Below are 24,267 nucleotides of genomic sequence, written 5' to 3' on the forward strand. Positions count from 1 at the left end.
CTTTTAAACTCTTTTACAACTGAGTTTCAAACAAAGGTCTTCCTTATACTTAAACTGTCTTATCAAACAAAATACTTTCAAATCGTTTTATAAACTGACATCAAGTCATCGTTTCTTAGTATTAAACTTTTCAAAGGTTTTACAAAACTTCTTTTATGCTTTTATATTATGAAATGCATGCCCATATATGTATAGTTATATAAGTAATTTTTAAAGGACTTAGGAAGGCTAGTTCACTTTATTTCCTTTTCCTCGTTTGGATGTTGCTTTAGGGTATCGGTTAGGTGTCCGAATGTCGTCTAAATATTAGTTATATATCATGTATACATATATAGACATAAAAGTTTCCTCAGTCAGTTCATTACCTTTGGGTAGCAAAGGCATACTTTTAGTAATACACGTACATTATTAGTAACTATTATAGGTATAGTTAGGAGATACTACTTACCATTCCAAGTACAAGGAATCACACAAGAGTCAGTTCATTCATGAGTCTATACTAGTACATTACATGTTACATGAATACGTTTACATAGATACGCTTACATAGATACACTTACATAGATACGCTTACATGAATACGTTTACATAGATACGCTTACATGAATACGCTTACATTAATACGATTACAATACACGATAACAGAACAGACATAACAATGTGCTATAGCATGGAACAATTTCAGGATCTATCTGTACCAATGAATCACAATACATTGTGATAGTTATATTAGGTATACGTGATCATAATAATGTGGATATTCGCGGCTTGCAATCATTGCAGGGGTCGTGTTTGGTTCCCATAATCTCTTGACAGGGAGCGTTTAGCATGGGATCTAGCCATCACATTATGCCTTAACCCTCAATTAAGGCAAAATAGTACAAAAGTAGTCACTTATTACAAATACTACAGTACTTACGACAATTACAAAGGATATAAAACTCCAGTTAATATATTATTAATACCTTTACTATGTGGTATATTCACATGATCGATGAGGTAGATTAGAATAATAATAATAATAATAATAGTCGTACAGTCGGGTCTTGGTAGAAGGCTACTTTCAAAACAGTCGGGTCTTGGTAGAAGGCTACTTTCAAAACAATCGGGTATTGGTAGAACACTACTTTCAGAACAGTTAGGTCTTGCTAGAAGATTACTTTTTATACTAGTTGGAAATATGAGATTTTCTAGGGTTTTCAAACGTTTACAATTACTTACAAACATTTCATACTTATACAAACTTTTCTTCAAACATTTACAAGTCTTTTCTTTACAAGTTTTACAAGACAAAGACACATAAATACTTATGAATTCACCAGCTTTTTGGCTGATACTCGCTTTCAAAATAACTTGTATTCTCAGGTCACAAATAGACAGGTACGACGACCAGTTTTTGTGAACGGAGCAGTCGAGACTCGTCTTTTATTTTGAACATTCATTATGTTGTTTATGATATGAAAGAACACACTTGTAATCAAAATTATACTATTAATGCAATGTATGATGTTGTTGCTTGTTTACTACTTTGCATTGTTGTGATACTTGACATGACGTCCTCCACCCCAGAACGTTTCTGCCGTTCTTGGTTTTGGGGTGTGACAGAAGTGCATGACCTTGATATGAAGGGGTGAGGTCGGTCAGAGAGTCATGGGGAGTATCAAAGTGGTACTCAAGACTACCGAGTTGATTCAACAGTTTCGGGGTAGACTTCAGACAACATAGAGTTGGCAGAAGAGTTATGCCAACAAACGCCGATCAGATCTAGAGTTCCATGTTGGGGATATGGTTCTCCTGAAGGTGTCACTGTAAGTCTCAAAAATCACAACAAATTTAAACTTTTCGAAACAACCCAAAATCATGAAATGTTTACAAAATCATTGTTTCCAAAGTGTTTATCAATTTTAGAGTATCCCAGAATGATAAAGCCATAAAACAAGAGGATGTGTACGGTCACGCATTTGTCTTCCCGCGATCATCTGAAGTACCCGAAACAACAAACTAAAATTATAAGCCAAAGCTTAGTGAGCTTCCCCCAAAGTACCACCACACAAACATATGATCAAGTAGATAACGGTTCCACAACCTATCTGGTTGGATTAACCCTAGCCTATAACCTTACAGTTGGAATGCTCAACCCACAACCTTGCGGTTGGAATGCCCAATACATAACCTATCCGCAACCTCCTGGTTGGATTACCCCCAGCCCACAACCTTCCGGTTGGAATGCCCCGGCCCATAACCTTTCGGTTGGATTGCTCTGGTCTGTTCACTTACAACACAAAGCAGTACAGTCTCAACCCCAACATACCATGTCGACATGCGCATAACAAATAGCATATGTCCATCAACAAATAATCATATAACGTGTTAATAGACTAGCATGCAGATCTACATAAGGGGTTGGCATTGGTGCATTTGACCCACCAGAACAGTAAGGAAAAATCATGTCTCAATTTGAACAATAGCTGATGAGATCCTGACTCTGAATCTCAGCTCTAACCGGCACCTATCCAACCAAATAACCAATTCTCAAACACAATCCAAAATACCCAAAATACCCTTAAGTCAAACTTGTTAAACCTTAGTCAAAGTCGAAGTCGAAGTCAAACTCAACAACCAGTCGAGCCAACCCGACCGAGTTGACCAAGCTGAGTTTGTTGGGCGTACTCTTCTGTACGTAGGGCATACTCGGTGCTTGACCGACTTACGGGGCGTTGACTGCGTACGCATAGCATACCACGTGGTACGCCAAGTGTACGTGACCTATTCAACCCTTTTTCCATTAAGATCTTAATACTCCACATCTTCACGTCCAAAGTCAGATCCAATGCTAAAATATCCTTATGAGTCATAAAGTTTTGTCCATTAAGTGCTTAAAACACAAACCTTCAACATCTGAATGCATTAAGAATTTCTATAGATTGCATGGAGTGAAAATAACTCTCTAGACCACATTTTTATGACTCAAGACCCCTCATAAGGTCTGAAAGGAAAACTTATTGGGTCAAGAACATGCCATGCTCAAGAATCACCATTTTGGGACCAAAAAGTGTATTAAAAGAGGAAATGACTAGATCTACAAGATGGAGCGATCAAGATGCAAACTTTACCTTCTGGGGCTTGCTATCAAGAAGGAAATCTCAGATCCAAGGTGCTTCCCAAACTCCAAGCTCTTTTCACCACTCTCTTATTCTTCGAGAACACTTTTAAAACACTTCAAAGGCTCCACAAATGCACTCTTTCACTTAAGGTTGGCTTAGGGTCGGTTCTCGCAAAGGGAGGCTGAATAAGAATGCGATATGAGGCTATAATGAGATTTAAGTATGAGCCAAACCCTAAAAATTAGGGTTTGCATAAACCTCATGTACGCCCCGCGTACGAGGTGGACGCCTAGCATACACAACGTACGCTTAGCGTACTGCACTTGGGTGAAATTACCATATTGCCAATCTGGGCCATTTTGCAATCCTTTTTCAATCCCAAGGGCTAAAATACAATATTATTCAAACATAGGGTTAAAATTAGAAGTACCTCATCATTGGGATGTTACAATTACCTTGGAAAGGTGTCATCCGATTTAGGAAGAGTAGCAAGTTGGGCCCCAGGTACATCGATCCTTTCAGGGTTTTAGCATGTGTGGGTCGGGTTGCTTATCGCTTGGATATTCCCAAGGAGCTTAGTCAGGTCCATAGCACGTTTCATGTCTCTCAGTTGCAAAAGTGTTTTGGTGGACGATTCTGCGGTGGTTCCATTGGAGGATATTCAGGTGGATGATTACCTGAATTATATCAAGAGACTGGTGGCGATCCTTGATTGAAAGACAAAAAAACTTGAGGAACAAGGTTGTTAAGTTGGTGAAAGTCTAGTGCCAGCACCATAAGGGTTCAGAATGGACGTAGGAGCCGGAGGACAAGACGAAGGAGAATTACCCATAGTTATTTGCGGCAACGAACTTCGAGGACAAAGTCTGATTCAAGTGGGGGAGAATTGTAACATTCACAATTTATTGGTATTTTCCTTTTAACCCCTATTTGTAAATTCTTTTCATTATTGGTCCCTAGTCGAGTCCATTGAGCGTACTCTATGAGTACGTTATGTGTACTGGCTCGAAGAACGGACGCGGAGGCACCCACATACATTGGGCATATGCAGGAGTACGTTGAGCGTATGTTAAGTAGGGGAAAACCCTGTTTTTTAGGGTTTGTGCCCATTTATACAACTTAATATGCCTTTGGTGCATCTTATGGTCAACCTCCACTTCTCCAAACACTAAGAACGAAACCTTAATCTTAAGTGTTTGTGAGCCTTTGTGTGATTTTTGTGGTGTTTTTATGCCCCTTGAAGGAAGTGAAGCTTGGTGGAGAGGATTTGGTGGACTTGGAGCTTCAAGATCCAGGATCTTCATCAACTTTGCAAGCAATTTGAGGTATAAAGCTCCTAACTTGATAGTTCCTTATGCTAGATCTAGTTTAGGGCTTTAATTGTGCGCTTTTGGGTCCTTTAAGCCTTGTTTGGGAGTATGGGCTACTCCAACAGCTTGGGATTATAGATCTAGGATTTTTGAGGTCCCTTGTACATAAAAATGATAACTTGATGGGTTTAGCTCAACCATGCAATGTTGATGTTCTTCTTAATGGAGTTAAGATGCTAGAATTGAACTTTGGGGTCTTTTTAGCTATGCAAAGGCTTAAAGTCTTCAAATTTATGGTTTAGGACCTTAATATGATGTTAGTTTGTGGATTGGATGTTTAGTTCTTAAGTGATTAAGACTTTTTATCAAGAAATTGGAATCATGCCAGTACGCGGGCGTACTCCTGAGTACGTTGAGCGTACTGGGTGCGAGCCTCGTCTCCGGATCAATCGCGTACGCAAGGTGTACGAGCCTAGTACGCCGAGCGTACGCTAATTAGTGGGCCGATGGAGTTGTGGGCTTGGTTTATTTGGGCTTTGACGCTTAACTTATATGTAGGGCTGTTCACTATTTGGATAAAACCGAATTGTCTAATTGGATAATTTGGATTGGTTTTCAACAAAACCGAATTATTATTTTGAATTTCAGATTGGTTTTGGTTTATAAAATAAGAACCGAATAGTCCAAAAAAACCGAATACACATTTATTATATATATATATATATATATATATATATATATATATATATATATATATATGGCTATTTATTAATTTTGTAATTTATTTTTTCAAATAGGTTCAAAACGTTTCACCCGAAAAAAAAACATTAATATGCATTTTCTCTCAAAAGTTTTCTATCTATAAAATATTGAACTATAATATATCTTCTTAGTAATTGTTTATAAATTTCAAATCACAACTAAATAATTTGTTTTCGCTTCTTGTGTAAAGTTGCGTAATATTATAATTATATGTCGTTTTAAAATGTTTCGGTTTTTGAAAACCGAATTATAAAAACCGATCTAACCGAATTGTAATTGGATTGGATCGGATCGGATTTGAATTTAGTTTGGACTATTCGGATCCATGTTTTGAAAACCGAAATCAATTTGGATTCACTTGATTGGATCATATCAAACCGATCCATCCAAACGAACACCCCTACTTATATGGATCATTTCTGGACTTTAGGCTATTGTTGGACATTGGGCCTTCTTGGGCTCGGCCATAATGGGCTTTGGGTTCCATTTAGGATTTTAGGCTTTTGAAGCTATTGGGTTGGGCCTTAGCTATTAGGTCAAGTGAGCAAAGGGTAAAATGGTCTTTTACCCTAGGAGTTGGACTGATGAGTGAGATTCATAGCTTTGGTTTATGGCCCAAACTTATTAATTGGGTTTTATTTGATTGGTTAGCGCGGGGATTTTCCAAATCGGTAGTCCGAGCTTTTATTTAAATTATTTGGCAGCTTGAGGTCAGTTTCCTCACTATGCTTGATGTGTCGTAGGCACCAATGCTAGACCATGATTTATTATGATTAGGATGCTAGTTTTTTGTGTGACTCTTGCATGTATGTTATGTGATATGTATACCGGACGGGGTCCGATGCCAGGTGAGGTCTGATGAGTATATTGTATGTTATTTATCGTAGTGATTATTTCATGTGTTTTATGTGACTATATGTATATCGGGCGGGGCCTGATGAATGTGATGAAGCGAGGCCCATCTCATACTATTGACAGATCTGTTCCGAGCGGGGCTCGATGCCGGGCGGGGCCTAATGGTTGTTGGGCTTGGCCTAATGTATGTTTGATATGTATGGTATGAGGTATTTTGGGGAACTCACTAAGCTTCGTGCTTATGGTTTTTAGTTTCTATTTCAGGTACTTACGGATCGAAGGGGAATAGCTCGGGATGATCGCATCGCACACACCACATTGTTCCACTTGTTATTTGACTCTGATGTATCTGGATGATTATTGATATACTCTGATTTCATTATAGTTTTATGAAACGGTTTGGTTAATGGTTTTAATATTATAAAAATGAAATTTTTGGTCTTAAATTTTGGGACGTTACAATTTATGTCCCTTATGATATGACTTCTCGTTCTATAATTTCAATAGTATAAGTAGCAAAATATTGGAGATTTTAGAAAGATAAAAAGTCAGCATCGAAGTTCTAATGAGGGGTATTCAAAGTACGTCAATCGAGTAATTTACACTTTCGCTAAAGTACAACTGATAGGAAGAATACTTGTTGTCGTTATTATGAACCTGTCAAATAGATTAATCATTAATCTAGGTTTGTATATTGATTGATCTACTTACAGGTGTAGTGTCTAGGATATGCACATTGGCTTGACTGATAGATTTCAAAAAAGATATAAACCAAAATGATCCTGCCTCTTGACTGTCTTGATCGGCTAAACCTCATTTGATAGTCACTCAATATTATTAGGATTAGTGAAGGATCTAGTTTTTATCATCTGATTTCCTTATATATTGATTAGTTATAGTATTATACTTTAATACATGGTTGGCGTAGCTATTCGCCAGTTAAATTATTGATAGTCGCCTGAATAATTGTCCATATATATAGACACACACACACACATCAATGTATATTAGAATATAAGAAATGCTAGAGTAGAGTTATAAGCACGTACTAGTATAGTCTTTGTATGATTGGCTGTTTGGTTATATGATTCGTTCATTTGTACGTATGAAGAGTTGACGACAGAATGACAACGATCGTGAGCCTATAGACTCGTGTTGGCAATGGAACGACGACAAATTGTGAGTCTAGACACACATTATTATAGGAATAATTGTTAGTTTAGTTATATGTCTGTAAGAGGAGTTGAGGGTAGAACAACGATGGTCATGAGCCTATAGACTCGTATTGATGATGGAACGACGACATCACGTGAGTCTAGATACACATAATATTGGTAGAATGACGAAAGGTCGTAACCATTATTTGTATGCATGTATATATATTGTGGTATATGGTATTTTGGGAACTTACTAAACTTCGTACTTACCCAGTTGATTACAAATAATTTTAGGTACTTCTTCAGATCGGGAGAAGAGTAAGACTTGACCGTACACACGCATCAACATCATGTTTTAGTTTTGCATGTTTTATATTCTTGATTGAATAGTTAAGCTATGTTTTGACAATGATTAAATAAAAAGAGATTTTATAATACTGTTCGGTATAAGTATTATCGGTATACTAATTTATAAATGAAAATTTTGTTATGGAAATTGTGACGTTACAAGTTAGTATCAGAGCATTGGTTTGATGGATTTGGTTGAACACTGGTGTGATTAGACACTCAAACTAAGGATCTAAGATTTTTTACAAAAAAATTGGAAAATGTTTTTATACAAAAGAAAAAAGTTACAAACAGTTTTAGAAAAGTGTTTTATAGAGACTACTTTAGAACGAAATATTTTACAAACCTTTTTAGAAAAAGGTTTATATAAAAGGGAAATGATGTGGTGTGTACAGTCAGTCGGAGCTTATAAAGGAAAGTGTATTATATTTGTTGATATGTGATCTCTTAGAAATATATACTAGTAAATAGATTAATGATCTTTTTAAGAATTACATGGTAGGACTATTTGATATTTGAGACGCCTTATAACCAATGAATTGCTTTTTATATGCTGCTTGAAACCTATATTCAATGTTTTAAAAATCGGTTTTTTATTTGAACCGTTCGGGGGACGTTTTTCGATTCAACCGGTTTAACCGGTTCAACCGGATGATCAAACCGGTTCTATATTTTTATATGTTTTTAATTATCCTACATATATTGATTACAAAACTTGTCATCTTTTTAGTATTACAAATATAAATAGAATGCAACATATAAAAACAATCATTATAGAAGTCAAAATCAAACAAAAAAGCCCAAAACAAACACAAAAATCCAAGAATGTTCGGTTCAACCCGGTCCATTCCGGTTCAATTTAGCCGGTTGAACCGGTTTTTTTATCAAAACCGGCCGGTTCAATCCGGTCAGGAAATAATTATAAAACCGGTCCAAATCGAACCGTCCTGACCTCTGGTTTCCGGTTCGACCGGTTCAACCGGCCGGTTCGAACCGGTTTTTAAAACACTGCCTATATTGATATTTATTAGCTATTGCTCAGATACTTTGGGTTTCATGCTCCTGGAATTAAATGATTTTAGAATGCTTGATGCAACTCTTGTATTCGTCGGATAATTAGTTTTTTTTTTTAATAGATTATTAGTTAATAATGGTAAAAGTTTTTTCCTCGGCTACGATTATGTTTTTCGTGGCAAGAAACTGAATTTTACTAAAGAGCATCCCAACATTCCCATAAATGAGTAAATCACCTACAGTTTCCTTTACAAAATCGATTTTATTTATTTATTTATTTATATTCAACCACCAAACAAAAGACACTTCACAACACCATAGCCGAATTAGATGGTCTATGCTATCCTTGGCTAATTATATTTTGGCTAGTGAAAAATAATTAAGATTTTTTGTTAGTTTTCTCATAATATTATTATTATTATTATTATTATTATTATTATTGTTAAATATCTAACACATCTACTGTTAGTTTAAATATCTAACAAATCTACTGTTAGTTTACGATAGAAACGGCAAGTAAAAGGGACCCTCTATTAAGCAGCCATTTCTAGCCACCGCCACTGACCACCCTCATCTCTCTCTATATATATAATCTCCGACCGCCTTACCGATAACAAACTCTCCATTTTCAATCCTTGGAGACTGTGGCGCTTCAATTCATCGGTTTTCTACCTTCCAACAATGGCTAAATTATATACATCGATCTGTCTTATAATACTCGCTATCTCACAACTCTCCATACAAGGTAGCAATTAATACTTTGAATCTCTGCTACTCTCTTCTATTGTTAATTGTTCATCGAATTTTTGTTTTATTTTCTAATTTCCAATTGAATAGTGGTTTTGAGTTCAAGCTTTTGGCTAATTGTAGGAGTAATTTCGTCGGCGACGTTTACATTTGTGAACAAGTGTGATCAAACAGTTTGGCCAGGCATTTTATCGAACGCTGGGATTGCACCTCTTGAGCCTACAGGTTTCGCTCTTCAAAAAGGGGAATCGAAGGTACTCAACGCGCCGGCGTCTTGGGGTGGTCGGTTTTGGGGACGAACACACTGTTCCGAAGATTCAGACGGTAAATTCACCTGCGGCACCGGAGATTGCGGATCTGGAAAACTAGAATGTGCCGGTGCCGGCGCTACTCCTCCCGCCACCTTAGCTGAATTTACTCTCGATGGCGACGGTGGAATGGATTTTTTCGATGTCAGTTTGGTTGATGGATATAACCTCCCGATGCTGGTGGCTCCGAGCGGTGGATCTGGACGGAATTGCACTTACACCGGGTGTATGGTGGACCTAAACGGCGCGTGTCCGTCACCTTTGAAGGTGATGAACAGTGACGGAGAAGGTGTCGCGTGTAAAAGCGCGTGTGAGGCCTTTGGGAAACCAGAGGATTGTTGCAGCGGCGCGTATGGTGCACCTGATACCTGTAAACCATCTTCTTATTCACAGCTGTTCAAGACCGCCTGTCCACGCGCTTACAGTTATGCTTACGATGATAAAACCAGTACCTTCACCTGTATCGGCGCCGACTACCAGGTCACTTTCTGCCCACCTCCGACCACCAGGTGAATTTACATAAAACACCCTCCAACTTCTTCATATTTACCACACGTTCTCTCTTAATAACACGTGAAAAAGCCTGTCGTTGTGAGACGTTGATGTTTTATTCGCTAGTTCAACGGTCATTTGGAAACAATTACGATTCTAGTATTAAAAATGGTAAAAGGACAAAAAAATCAGCAACCTAAATCTATTAATTTATTTATTGATCAATTTTTTTTTTTAATATCATATATTATATATTTTTAAGAATCTATTAATCTAATTTAATAACATTTAAATATAAATATAAAATAATAATTTTTGCTAGGTTAGATAAAATTATATCATAATATCGTATAATTTTTTTATTTGTTTTTGCATGAGAAAAAATCAAATTTTGTTAGACGTTTTTACCCTCACGGTCAAGCCAACCGCCAACTTTAAGTTGCCCACACGAAATCTTTGACTTAAAATAGTCAAAACCCGATATTTTCTCACAGAGGGGTAATATCGTAATTTGGTATAAGATAATGGTGATCTGATATCTAGATATTTACGCCGCTAACGGCTCATTTTACCGTTACACTCAACGGTAACTTCAGAATAATACGACAAGAAAATATAGATATTTAGTTTTGTACACTGTGCATAAAAAGTTGTACCTTCTAGAAAAATATGAAAAATTAACCTTTTGTGTACAGCAAGAAATCAACGGAGGGGCAAGAAACTCCGGCGACTCCAGCGACGCCGGAGATTAGCACCGGAATGGTATACGAAGGAGCAGATGCAATGGAAACTGACGGAGCTCCGCCGTTGTACACCTACATTTATTCTGCCATTGCAGCAGTTACGGCGGCTGTGTTTTTATGGTAACCCGGTAACATCGAAAACGGATAGTCCATATAACATTATCGGGTCAGAAAGTGGGCCCATGTCCTTATCAACATTCATATTCTCTTTATATGTCCTCCGACCCGATTGGGCCCAGATGTGACGTGGATTTGTGTCATCTTGAAAAGTTACTCCCCACCCAAAACACTCTCACTTTATGCTTCCGGATCGGCTTTCTTTTTCGGATTCGATCCGAAAACAATATTATCATTTGGAGTTTTATAGTGCATGATTGGGTTGTACGGTACAAGTGGGGGAGAATTACGTGGCTGATATATATATATTTTTTAAGTTTTATATTTAGTTAGGATTTTTGGTTCTTTGTGGAATTATTAGGTGTAATGAAGCTACATGTAAACCACCACTCTATTTAGTGGGGAATCATGAAGAATTATTGATCCATTTTTTTTATTAAATAGTAAACTGATTGAATTTTAGAATGCATTGGATCTTATTATTCATTTAATTGTGTCATTGTATTGTAGTTTTTATTTATTTGTTATATATTTTGGGCATAAAACTAGCCAAAGGTCGAAAGTTTGTAGTTAAAGGTGCAACTTTTATTTATATGAAATGTTTGGTAAAAATAATTGTCGGTTTATAAATATATAAAATTATTTAGAAACTACAAACCAAAAGTTGTTTGAAATCATTTTTTTAATTTGAAGTTTTTTTAAAATAAAATCCAAAATGTTTTGTTGGAAAAAAATCATAAGTGTGAAGTTGTAGTTTAGAAAAAACTAGAAGTATAATGTGAATAAAATGGGTAGATCTTTTATTATTATTACGAAGGAATTATTGAGTAGATAGATAATTATGTAAAAAGCATGTTTGGTGAATAAACACAATTATGGAATGTAGAAATAATTGATGCTGACAAATCGTGCAAGGCACATTAAATTTGGGCATATAATTTGCTTTTTGATATTAGATAGCTTTCTTAATGTATATTTATTGTTTGAGTACTGCATATGTCAGATACAAAAAGCATGCTATTAGCCTATTCTTTGAAATGTATAGGATTTTTTATTGTATTTTTCTTTTTCACGTCTAAGACAGGAGGGAGTGGTACTATCGAAATCGCATTTTTTCTCCCGTCATATAAACGTCACGTTATTTTTACCACACAAGTATGTTTTATTGCCATACCAAAGGAGTGGTGCTACATTTTTATTTATTTATTCTTTTGTTTTTTTACTATTTTAATTTAATAAAACATTTTTTAATAAAAAACATAATTTTAAAAAGATAATATTTTATTAATTAAAATACAAATACCATACATTACTTAACTTAAAAAAAAAACTAAAAATTTAGAAAAGCAAATTAAACATAAAACCTACAACTTAAAACACACACACACACACCAAACGATTAAAAACTTGGAAAAAAACTAAAAATTAGCCACGATATACGTAACGTTTTTTCACTTTCTCATTCATCGCCAAAACTACTTCAAGCTCGTCCCCGGTCATATTCGACGTGTCCGTCGCTAGTATTCGAATGTCACTCTCCCTTTGTTTATGAAGCTATCTTTTAGAAGCAATTTGCAAAATTTTGTCCATTCTGTATTTTATACCCTTCATGTCGGCCCCCATTTCTTTCAACTCATCTGAATCCAACGCTTTGTCTTTGCCTTTGCTTTTTTGCTTTGTCTCTTCCCATTGGTCGGGAAGGTGGTGAAACTGGAACATGTTCATCTTCGTTCATGTCAAATTGAACGCGAACATATGATGTAGTGTGGTCGGACTCAGATGTTCTGTTGCGTTTTGAACCATTGTTGATATGCTCGTCTGCTGTTTTGCTACTTTGCCATTTCTTGTTATCTTTCACAAAATTCCAAACTTCAAGAAACTTGAAAGTCTTCAGATTTTCTTTTTGATACACTTTCAACGCTTTCTTCAAAATCACTTCATCGCTTTCTCCACTTTTCCATTGACGTTTCATGTTGTTCCACAAGTCATTAAACAACATGATTTCCTTGTTCATCTTTCCCCATTTGGGGTATACTTAATATTTTAAACGGTATTCTCCACGGTTCATTCCTTTATGGAACCTATGTAAAACGCGAATCCAAAAGCGGTCACGCTTTTGGTCTTTTCCAACCGTCGCATCTTCTGAAATATCGATCCAAGATTGTGCCAACTCTAACACTTCTAAAGGTTCCCAACATCTAACCTCTACCTTCTCTTTTCTTTTAGTTGCTACGCGAGTGGACTGAGTTTCTATAACGAATTCTGGTTCAGAATCAGAAATGATTATTTATGGTTGTGTTTGTGTTTGTTGAACAAACTCGGGTTGAGACAAAAAATCAAATGGATTAAAATCTGTGTCGGGTTGTGGTAGTGTTTGTTATAGTGGTGGTGTTTGTGGTAGTGGTTGCGCTGGTCATGTGGAAAATACAGAAGCTTACCGCCGTAGTGGTAATACGGAGGTGAAAAAATCGGTTGATCAAATGAAGGTATTGGGTGGTGGTGTTTCTGGTGGGTGTTTTTTCTTTGCTGGGCCTTCTGGAAGAAGACATTTTCCAAAAAAAAAAAGTTAGAGGAAAAGAGTATAAATTTTGGTTAAGGTTATATATGAAAGTTGTATAAATAATGGTAATATATATATATATATATATATATATATATATATATGTGTGTGTGTGTGTGTGTGTGTGTGTATAAATATATATATATATATATATATATATATATATAGATAGAGAGAGAGAGAGAGAGAGAGAGTAAAGGTAAAAAACAATTACGAAGTCAGCCTTGACCGTTCAACTGTCAAAAAGAAATTATGCAGTAACCAATCATAGGCCACGGTGCTCTACAGCCACAGTGCGGCCAAAACCATACAAGACTGCAGTCTGGAGGCGGTGTGTGCAGTCCAGGTGGCATATACTGCGGTCCCAGACAGCGGCCACACCCTCTAGCCCAATGTGTTTCGTCGTGCAACAAGTGTGATGGCTCATGTTAGTGAAGTTCGAAAAATATTAAAAAAAATATTATTATTGTTTTATTAATACAAAAGATACCGTTGAAGTATATACTTTGTAAACAAAATACCACTAAAGTATACATTTGTTAACATAAAACGTTCTTGGTAACCTGTTACCTTAGGTAAACTAATGACATGATATTTTTTAATGATTTGACTTATTTATTGTTTATTTGGTACTTTTGTTACTCACTCGTCAATAACAAATGATAGTATTTATAGCTTCACCAACCATTTTCTTCACAACCAACACCCACCATCGGACCTCCTTTTTCCTTCATAGCCACCATCGGACTTCCATCTTAAACACCGGACCTCAAAAACACCACTAGCTATGCTTACCACCCTATCCCCTGTTCATCACCTCCACCGGCTGGCTGACACCCACTTACCCGTTGCTACCACTAGCCAAGAGCAAAAATCATTACACAATCCTTCTGAAATCAAAACAACCACAAGACCAAGACTCGTTGCCACTACATTCATCATCAGAACATGAAACCATCACTTCCGTCTTCTACCATAAACACACTCATATCTACCTTACACCACGTTGAAACTCCCCGTCGAACGGATCATCACCGCCTGCTGATATTTGCATAATTAGTCATATGTTAGCATACATTTTTATACATTTTTAGCTAATTATGTGCATAATGTGGACAAAAGGTACTTAATAATGTTTAAATTTTGTTTTCAGTCCAAAAGACATGCTTGGAAGTAAAAGGGAACAAGGAGAAGCAATTAGAGACCAAAGAGTGAAGAATGAGGAACAAAAGCACACTAACTTGGCGAGTCCGCGAGCTTACTCGGCGAGTACCCAAGAATATTCCCGAAGATAAGTCAAGACTCCTGGCAATAGACGGATTGTACCTGTACTCCGCGAGTCCGCGAGTCTACTCGCCGAGTAGCTCCTGTTTTGTGATAATTATAAATATCGAACCTTTATCCGAATTGGGGATATCTATGGCGTTTTGGGAGTTGCACCTGCGATTGAAGAACCCTTTGGAGAGCTGAGAAACCCCAACCTTCGATCCTTTGAAGAATCAAGGCAATTTAGGTTATACATTCCACTTAATCTTAGGATTTAAGCATGTCTAGCCTAGTTGAACTTGTTTTTGAGTTTGTTTTTACTGTGACTATGAACTAAATTCGTTTTTTTTCTGTTTGGGAAGACCAAGTTACTCCTATGGTTTAATTATTACTCTTTGATTGATTGTTTATTGGTGATCTTATTATATTAAGTTTGTTAAAGAACCTTATGCATTAACCACAACTATTTTCTGTTAATTGGAAGATAATTAAGCTGCATGAACATCTCTTAGTTGTTAACCTCATATGTCTATGTGAACACTTTATCATATGCCTAGGAATAATGAATATGAAACTAGGATTAATAAGAGAATGGGTAAATTAATGTGTGAGCTTGTTTGAGAAACCAACAAACAAGAGGTTAATTGAAACACCAATTTGATTAACCAACTACAAATCTTATTTAATCCAAATAATTGAACTAGGGAATTAATTAGTTTAAACAATTGGCCACTGCTTGAATTGATTAATTGTCTAAGGGTTAGTAGTAATGAACATGAACCTAACCACTATAGTTGGTAACCAATAACAATTGATCTATCATATAAATAACCATAGGAGTGAATTGGTTGGACCTAAACAGAAACCCTTTATCAAATTTGGTGAATTTGTTACTTGTCTTAGTTGTTTAGTTAATTAAGTGTTTAAGTGGTATGTTTAAGTTTCTAGTCTTGTAAAACTAGAGAAAAACCCTTTTACTTTTATTGCTTGCTTAGTTAAAATTAGTTATTAGTTTAATTTCTGTTCCCTGAGTTCGACACCCTACTTGTCCAATTATACCACTAAAAGACAGGTTCACTGCCTTTGTGTGCTTAATTTATCAACTAAAAGTAGGAATAAAACCAGTGCATTTTACACACATCAAGTTTTTGGCGCCGTTGCCGGGGAACGGTTCCAAAATTAAGTCTAATTCCTAATTTTATCGATCCTTTGTGTGAGTTTTTCTTGCACAAAGTTATTTTTATGTAATACAGTAAGTAGGTTAGGTTTTAGAAATTATTGGTTTCTTTTTAGAAGTCTATTAATTAGTTTTAATTTTTAGTTTTAAACAGGCTACTCGCCGAGTGTATTCGCACCTACTCGGCGAGTACCCTGCTGTTTGCCAAACTATTTTTCTTTTTCGTTCTGTCTCAATTTTTGTTCTTTTTACGCGGTTTTTCTTGTTTTTTTGCAGTTGTTTCATGACCTGAGGATCTGATACACCCCTGGTTCCTCCTCTCGAAGACCCGAAATCCGCACTAAGGAGGAATAAAGGAAAAGCCGTTGGAGAATTTGCTTCTTCAAAGAATTCTCCACTAAAGAACCTCAAGTCCCTTTTCAGCAAGAAGAAGAGCAGCAAATCAGGAGCGTCCAGCGCCTCCTTAACAATCGAAGACCCAATTAAAGAAGACATCGAGTACGAGACCGAGGAAGAAGAAAAACCTACATACGAGCACGAATCCGATTTTGAGGACGATTTAGTTATCACTATGGCTAATATCGATGAAGTCTCCATGGGGGAATGGAAGAAGAGGATGCGCGATGACACTGGCCCGAGACTTGTGCAGCCCACAATTCCCGCAACTGCTAATTCTGAGCTTAAGGGTCATATCCTAGCTTTACTTAAAGAGATCCCTTTCACTGGCAAAGATCACGAAGACGCCTACAAGCACTTAGATGAAGTTAATGATGTAGGTGATTACTTCAATGTTCCCAACGTGCCTCGGGAAACTCAACTACTTCGCATGCTTCTGGTTACCTTGAAGGGTGCTGGAAAGGATTGGCTCAAGTCACTACCCCCCGGAACCATCACTACATGGGCTCAGCTGAAAGAAGAGTTCATTGATCAATTCTGCCCACCATCCAAGATATCTAAGCTCAAGAAAGCCATAGCCAACTTTGAACAACAAGCTGGAGAGTCACTATATGAAGCTTGGGAGAGGTACAAGAGCTTGTTAAGGAATTGCCCACACCACGACCTCAATAATCAGCAAGAAGTCTCCATCTTTTATGATGGAGTAAATATTACAACAAGGCAATTACTTGACTCGCAAGGTCCACTTACGAAGAAGGCACCTCCAGTGATAAAGCAGCTAATTGAAGAATTCTCTAAGCATTCTAGAGAATACCATAATCCAAGAAATGATGTAACAAGGGGGTCCGCCTATGCAGCTTCAGAAGACTTATCAGCAGTGATGGCCATGTTGAAAAACATGGATAGGAGGATGCACAAAATGGATCAAGCGATACATGCTATACGGGTGGGGTGTGAAAACTACAATGGGCCTCATCTTACTAGAGACTGCGACTTGGATGAAAATGGCAACAAGAAGGTGCAAGTATGTTACTCAAGTGGGGACCGATATGATGAAGATTGGCGAAAACCAAAGAAAGAGTGGCTCCCTTATGAAGAGTACAAGAAGGCTAAGGAGGAGAAGTATAGGCAGAAAGGAAGAGGTTTTTATCAAAAGGAGGATCTGACACAAGAAAGAAAACCAAGTTTGGAAGAAATGCTTACCAAATTTGTAGCTGCTTCAGAAAAGAGACATAGTGATCATGATGGTGCAATTCAAGAAACAAGGACCATGCTTAGAAACCAGCAAGCATCTATCCACAACATAGAAACGCAGCTAGGGCAACTTGCTCAACAAATCAACCAAAGATCACTGGGCGAACTTCCTAGTAAAACCGAAAATAACCCAGGAGGCGCGCACATAAACATACTCACAACAAGAAGTGGGAAGATAATCACTCCTCTAGCCCCTATTCAGAATGAAGCACCCAAAGAATTGCAGAAGGAGGATGCAGAAACTCAAGACCAAAATCAAAATCTTCAATCTGCAGAGCCTACTCGCCGAGTCCAGAATATGGACTCGACGAGTCCACTGCCAAACCTGAAAGAGCAGATTCCTAAAAAGCCCTTTCAGCCTCCATTGCCATATCTAGCCCGAGTTAAGAGAGAAAAGTAGGAAGAGGAGTACCAGAAGTTTCTTGATCATATCAAAGCTCTTCAAATCAACATACCCTTCATCGAAGCTGTCGCACAAATGCCAAAATATGCAAAATTCCTTAAGGAACTTCTCACGAATAGAAGGAAGATGGAGGAGGTGAAAAAGGTAGTTCTTAATGAAACTGCTCAGCTGCCATGCTAAATAAGCTACCAAAGAAGAAGGGTGACCCGGGGAGCTTGACTTTGCCTTGCCAATTTGGTAACGTGGCTACCATTCATGCTTTGGCCGATTCGGGAGCAAGTGTGAACCTCATGCCATATTCATTCTTCAAGAAGCTGGACCTCCCGGAACCAAGACCAATTCGTATGGCGATTCACTTAGAAAACAAGACAGTCACTTTTCCAAGAGGCATATGTGAAGACTTATTGGTCAAGGTGGACAAGTTTGTATTTCCAGCAGATTTCATAATTCTAGACATGGAGGCGGATCCTCAAGTCCCGATCATCTTTGGAAGACCTTTCCTCAACACGGCAAATGCTATAGTAGACATGAGGGACTCGAAGCTTACTTTACGGGTAGGAGATGATTCAGTCACTTTTGGTGTTGATCAAGCTATGAAGTATGCAAGGAATAGTGATGACATGACGCTCTCAATTGACATGCTTGATGAATTAATGGAGGAATGCGAAAGTGAAGATCCCAACAAGTCCACCATTTGTGATGAAGAATTTGATGTTGAAAAAGACTTAATGGAGATCGAGAGGCTGCTGGAAGAAGCTGAGTTTGAAGAATTGATGAAACAATCTGACAGGTCAACTCGCCGAGTCCATGCGAAGAAAAAATGGAATTCGTGAATTCAGCTGCCAACTCGCCGAGTCCCTTGCCTGCACTCGGCTATTACAACCAACAGAACCCAAAAACTGAGCTCAAAACGTTACCAGAACATTTGGAGTATGCTTTCCTTGAAGATGGCCATCAAAAGCCAGTTATCATAGCCTCTGACCTTTCTGAATCTGAAAAGGAAGAACTAGTTCAAGTTTTGAAGAAGCGAAAGCGGGCCATAGCATGGAGCATTACCGACATCAAGGGAATCAGCCCCTTTTATTGTTCTCACAAGATTAATCTGGAAGAAGGAGCAAAGCCGGTTGTGCAGCACCAAAGAAGATTAAACCCAAATATGCAAGAAGTGGTCAAGAAGGAAGTGGTCAAGCTTTTAGATGCGGGGATTATATATTACATTTCCGACAGTCCGTGGGTGAGTCCGGTCCAAGTGGTGCCCAAGAAAGGAGGGGTGACGGTCATAACGAACGAAAAGAATGAGCTTATTCCGACATGAACGGTAACCGGTTAGAGAGTGTGCATCGATTATCGAAAGCTAAACGATGCCACTCGTAAAGACCATTTCCCCTTACCTTTTATTGATCAAATGTTAGAAAGATTATTGGGCCATAGTTATTATTGCTTTCTAGATGGATTTTCGGGTTATTTCCAAATACCCATAGACCCAATGGACCAAGAAAAGAACACATTTACTTGCCCAAGTGGGACTTTTGCTTATCGACGCATGCCCCTTTGGGCTATGCAATGCACCCGCGACATTTCAAAGGTGCATGACAGCCATATTGCACGATATGGTGGAAAAATTGATGGAAGTCTTTATGGACGATTTTTCTGTTTTTGGATCTTCCTTCCATGATTGTCTCACAAATCTTGACTTAATGCTTGCTAGATGCGAAAAAACCGACTTAGTCCTTAATTGGGAGAAATGTCACTTTATGGTCAAGGAGGGTATAGTTTTAGGCCACAAGGTTTCCAAATTGAGAATTGAAGTGGATCGGGAAAAGATTGACACAATTGCCAAATTACCCCCACCAACTAATGTGAAGGGAATTAGAAGTTTTCTAGGACACGCGGATTTTTACCGGCGTTTTATAAAAGATTTTTCTAAAATAACTAGACCTCTAACACAATTGATTTTAAAGGATGCACCATTTAATTTTACTAAAGAGTGTTTAGAGGCATTTGAATTCTCAAAGGAAAATTTGACTAATGCCCCGATCATTATTGCTCCAAATTGGGATTTACCATTTGAAATAATGTGTGATGCTAGTGACTTTACATTAGGAGTTGTCCTTGGTCAAAGGGTTGATAAGCACTTTCGACCCATTTATTATGCTAGTAAAACTTTAAATCCAGCCCAAGAGAATTACACCACTACTGAAAAAGAATTATTAGCTGTGGTGTACGCTTTTGATAAATTCCGCCCTTATTTAGTTTTATCTAGAACAACTATGTTTACTGACCACTCTGCTATCAAGTATTTGTTTGCCAAGCAGGATGCCAAGCCAAGATTGATACGATGGGTTCTACTTCTTCAAGAGTTTGACATAGAGATACGCGTCAAAAAGGGAATGGAGAATGTAGCAGCCGACCACTTGTTAAGGCTTGAAAACCCGCAATTGCAAGAAGATAGAGTTGGAGATGACTTCCCGGACGAGTACATTATGGTGACCGTGGGAGAAGAGCCATGGTTCGCAGGCATAGCTAATTATTTAGCTAGCAAATACATCCCAAAAGATCTTACCAGCCAACAAAAGAAGAAATTCTTTTCTGAAATAAAGTATTACTTTTGGGATGAGCCATACCTTTTCCGAAGCTGTGCGGATGGAATCATATGAAGATGTGTGTTTGGTAAGGAAAGCCGACAGATTTTGGAGCATTGTCATAGCGGGCCCACGAGTGGACATCATGGAGCACATTACACTGCTAAGAAGATCTTTGACATTGGGTTTTACTGGCCCACGATTTTTAAAGTTGCAGCCCAATTTGTCAAAGAATGTGATGCATGTCAAAGAGCGGGGAACATTTCATCCCGGAATGAAATGCCACAACATAGTATTCAAGTGTGCGAAGTATTTGATGGGTGGGGGATTGATTTCATGGGACCATTTCCCATGTCCAAAGGTAACAAATACATCTTGGTGGCGGTGGATTATGTATCCAAGTAGGTGGAGGCACAAGCTTTGCCAACTAATGATGGTCGGGTGGTGGTGTGCTTTTTAAAGAAACTATTTTCAAGATTTGGAGTCCCGAAAGCCCTTATAAGTGACCGAGGCACTCATTTTGCCAATGATCAACTAGAGAAGGTGCTAAGGAAATATGGGGTAACCCATAAATTTTCTACATCCTACCATCCACAAACTAGTGGACAAACCGAAGTGACATACAGAGCCTTAAAGAGAATCTTGGAGAGATCGGTGGGGAGCAATCGGAAAGAATGGTCGGATAAGCTAGATGATACACTTTAGGCCTTCCGAACAGCTTTCAAAACACCTATTGGTACTACACCATATAGGCTAGTTTATGGAAAGCAATGTCATTTACCGGTGGAGATCGAGCATAAAGCTTTTTGGGCTTTAAAAATGTGCAACTTTAACATGATGGAGCCCAAGAACAACAGGTTAATGCAAATGAATGCTCTTGAGGAACTTAGGAATGATGCTTACACTAGTTCTCTAATTTCTAAAGAGAAAACCAAGATTATCGGGAGCTGAACAAGGTAATGGTGAAGAACCGTTACCCACTCCCGAGGATTGATGACCTCTTTGACCAGCTTCAGGGAGCATCTTGGTTCTCCAAGATTGATTTGCGTTCGGGTTATCATCAGATGAGGGTCAGGGAGGAGGATACACAGAAGACCGCGTTTCGGACGCGCTATGGCCATTATGAGTTCGTGGTGATGCCGTTTGGGCTCACCAATGCTCCTGCCGCGTTCATGGACCTCATGAACCGTGTATGTAGACCGATGCTGGATCGGTCTGTGATAGTCTTAATTGATGACATTTTGGTTTATTCCAAGACTCAGGAGGAGCATGAGGAGCATCTGAGAGAGGTGTTGGAGACCCTGAGGAGGGAGAGCTTGTACGCCAAGTTCTCCAAGTGTGAGTTTTGGTTGCGCGAGGTGCAATTTCTCGGACACCTCGTCAACCAGAACGGGATTCTAGTCGATCCAGCCAAGGTGGAGGCCGTGATGAGATGGGAGGTTCCGAAGTATCCATCTGAGATTTGGAGTTTCCTGGGATTAGCAGGCTACTATCGGAGATTTATTCAGGATTTCTCCAAGATAGTCGTACCCCTGACGCGGCTGACGAAGAAAGCCATGGTCTTTCGGTGGGGACCCGAGCAGCAGGCTGCGTTTGAGACGTTGAGACAGAGACTGTGCGAGGCGTCGATCTTAGCTCTGCCAGAGGGCGTAGCGGATTTTGTGGTTTACTGCGACGCGTCCATTTCTTGGTTGGGCGCGGTACTGATGCAAATGGGGCATGTCATTGCCTACGCTTCGAGGCAGCTCAAGCCTCATGAGGCGAACTAACCGATGCATGATTTTGAGTTAGGGGCGGTGGTTTTTTGCCATCAAGATTTGGCGGCATTACCTCTACGGGGTTGGATGTACCATCTGCACGGACCACAAGAGTTTGAGGTACCTCATGGATCAGCCGAATCTGAACATGAGGCAGCGTCGGTGGTTGGACATGGTGAAGGATTATGATTGTGAGATCCTTTACCACCCGGGGAAGGCCAACGTGGTGGCCGATGCACTTAGCCGCAAGGCGGCGCCGATCAGGGATATGTGCATGAGGATGACCGTAGTGACTCCCTTGTTGGAGCAGATTTGGGAGGCCCAACAGGAGGCTATCAAGGAGGAACATCGGAAGAGCGAGCGTGTGGTGGTTCAGGTTTCCTCCTTTGATTATGATAGCTGAGGACTATTGACACTACATCGTAGGGTGTGGGTGCCGTATCACGGAGGCGTGCGCCAGATTTTGATGGAGGAGGCGCACAAGTCTCGATTCTCTATTCATCCCGGGGCGACGAAGATGTATAGGGATCTTCGTCTAGACTATTGGTGGCCCTGCATGAAGCGGGATGTGGAATGGTACGTTGAGCGCTACTTGACGTGTAGGAAGGTCAAGGCCGAACATCAGAGACCGCATGGCAAGATGCATCCGTTGGACATTCCACTATGGAAATGCGAAGATATCACAATGGATTTTATCATGAAGCTTCCCAGGACCGCGCATGGTGTGGATTCGATTTGGGTCATCATGGTCCGATTGACCAAGAGCGCTCACTTCATCCCGATTCAGGAGAGCATATCGGCCGAGAAATTGGCTGACATCTATATCAGGGAGATTGTGGCGCGGCACGGGGTGCCAGTATCGGTTATCTCGGATAGAGATGTGCGTTTTACTTCCAGATTTTGGAAGAGATTTCATGACGAGTTGGGAACTCGTTTGCATTTTAGCACCGCCTTTCACCCGCAGAAGGATGGTCAGAGCGAGCGGACCATCCAGACTCTGGAGGATATGTTGCGGGCGTGCGTGCTAGACTTCGGTGGTAGCTGGGATACCTATCTTCCCCTGGCCGAGTTCTCCTACAACAACAGCTATCACGCGAGTATCGACCGCCCTCCCTTCGAGATGTTGTACGGATGGAGGTGTAGGACCCCGATATGCTGGGGTGAAGTTGGACAGAGAGTCAAGGGGAGCACCGAAGTGGTGCTCAAGACGACCGAGAGGATCCAGCAGGTTCGGAGCAGGCTTCAGACTGCACAGAGTCGACAGAAGAGTTACGCCGACAAACGTCGATCTGACTTCGAGTTCCAAGTCGGGGATATGGTTCTCCTGAAGGTGTCGCCTTGGAAAGGCGTCATTCGATTCAGGAAGCGGGGCAAGTTGGGCCCGAGATTCATCGGACCGTTCAGGGTTGTAGCCCGGGTGGGCAAGGTGGCGTATAGGCTGGATCTGCCAGCTGAGCTCAGCCAGATCCACAACACTTTCCATGTTTCTCAGCTGCGGAAGTGCCTAGTGGACGATTCAGCGGTTGTGCCGTTAGAGGATATTCAGGTTGATGACAGCCTGAATTACATTGAGCGCCCAGTAGCAATCCTCGACAGGAAGTCGAAGGATTTGAGGAACAAGAGGGTGGAGCTAGTGAAGGTGTAATGGCAGCACCGCAAGGGTTCGGAATGGACTTGGGAGCCGGTGGACGAGATGATGGAGCATTACCCCGAGCTGTTTCAGGATCGAGCAGCAGACTTCGAGGACGAAGTCTAAAACAAGTGGGGGAGATTTGTAGCACCTGGTTCCTGGTACGTAAATCTTATTTGAGTATTTTCCATTTTTATCCTTGGACTCGACGAGTCATAGGTCCGACTCGGCGAGTAGATACGGGACCCGGGACACGTTTAAGTTGGTGACTCGGCGAGTCCATAT

The 24,267-nt window shown here is 39.4% G+C and overlaps 2 protein-coding genes and 1 non-coding gene across 3 annotated transcripts; 2 read left to right on the forward strand and 1 right to left on the reverse strand.

Moving 5' to 3' along the window:
* Positions 1-9,079: 9,079 nt before the first annotated feature.
* LOC111917862 (thaumatin-like protein 1) lies at positions 9,080-11,422 on the forward strand. The gene is made up of 3 exons (XM_023913496.3): positions 9,080-9,295; positions 9,421-10,114; positions 10,793-11,422. The coding sequence occupies exons 1-3, from the start codon at positions 9,232-9,234 to the stop codon at positions 10,962-10,964; spliced, it is 930 nt and encodes a 309-aa protein (XP_023769264.1). The 5' UTR covers positions 9,080-9,231; the 3' UTR covers positions 10,965-11,422.
* A 5,154-nt stretch (positions 11,423-16,576) lies between these two features.
* On the forward strand, positions 16,577-18,010 carry LOC128132285 (uncharacterized). Its single transcript, XM_052768798.1, has one exon. It carries the CDS (start codon positions 16,577-16,579, stop codon positions 18,008-18,010), a length of 1,434 nt encoding a protein of 477 aa, XP_052624758.1.
* LOC111917868 (small nucleolar RNA R71) lies at positions 16,916-17,022 on the reverse strand. Its single transcript, XR_002859044.1, has one exon. It is a non-coding gene; the product is annotated as a small nucleolar RNA R71 (small nucleolar RNA).
* Positions 18,011-24,267: the final 6,257 nt, after the last annotated feature.

This window comes from Lactuca sativa, chromosome 2 (assembly GCF_002870075.4).
Source record: "Lactuca sativa cultivar Salinas chromosome 2, Lsat_Salinas_v11, whole genome shotgun sequence".
Taxonomy (NCBI): Eukaryota; Viridiplantae; Streptophyta; class Magnoliopsida; order Asterales; family Asteraceae; genus Lactuca; species Lactuca sativa.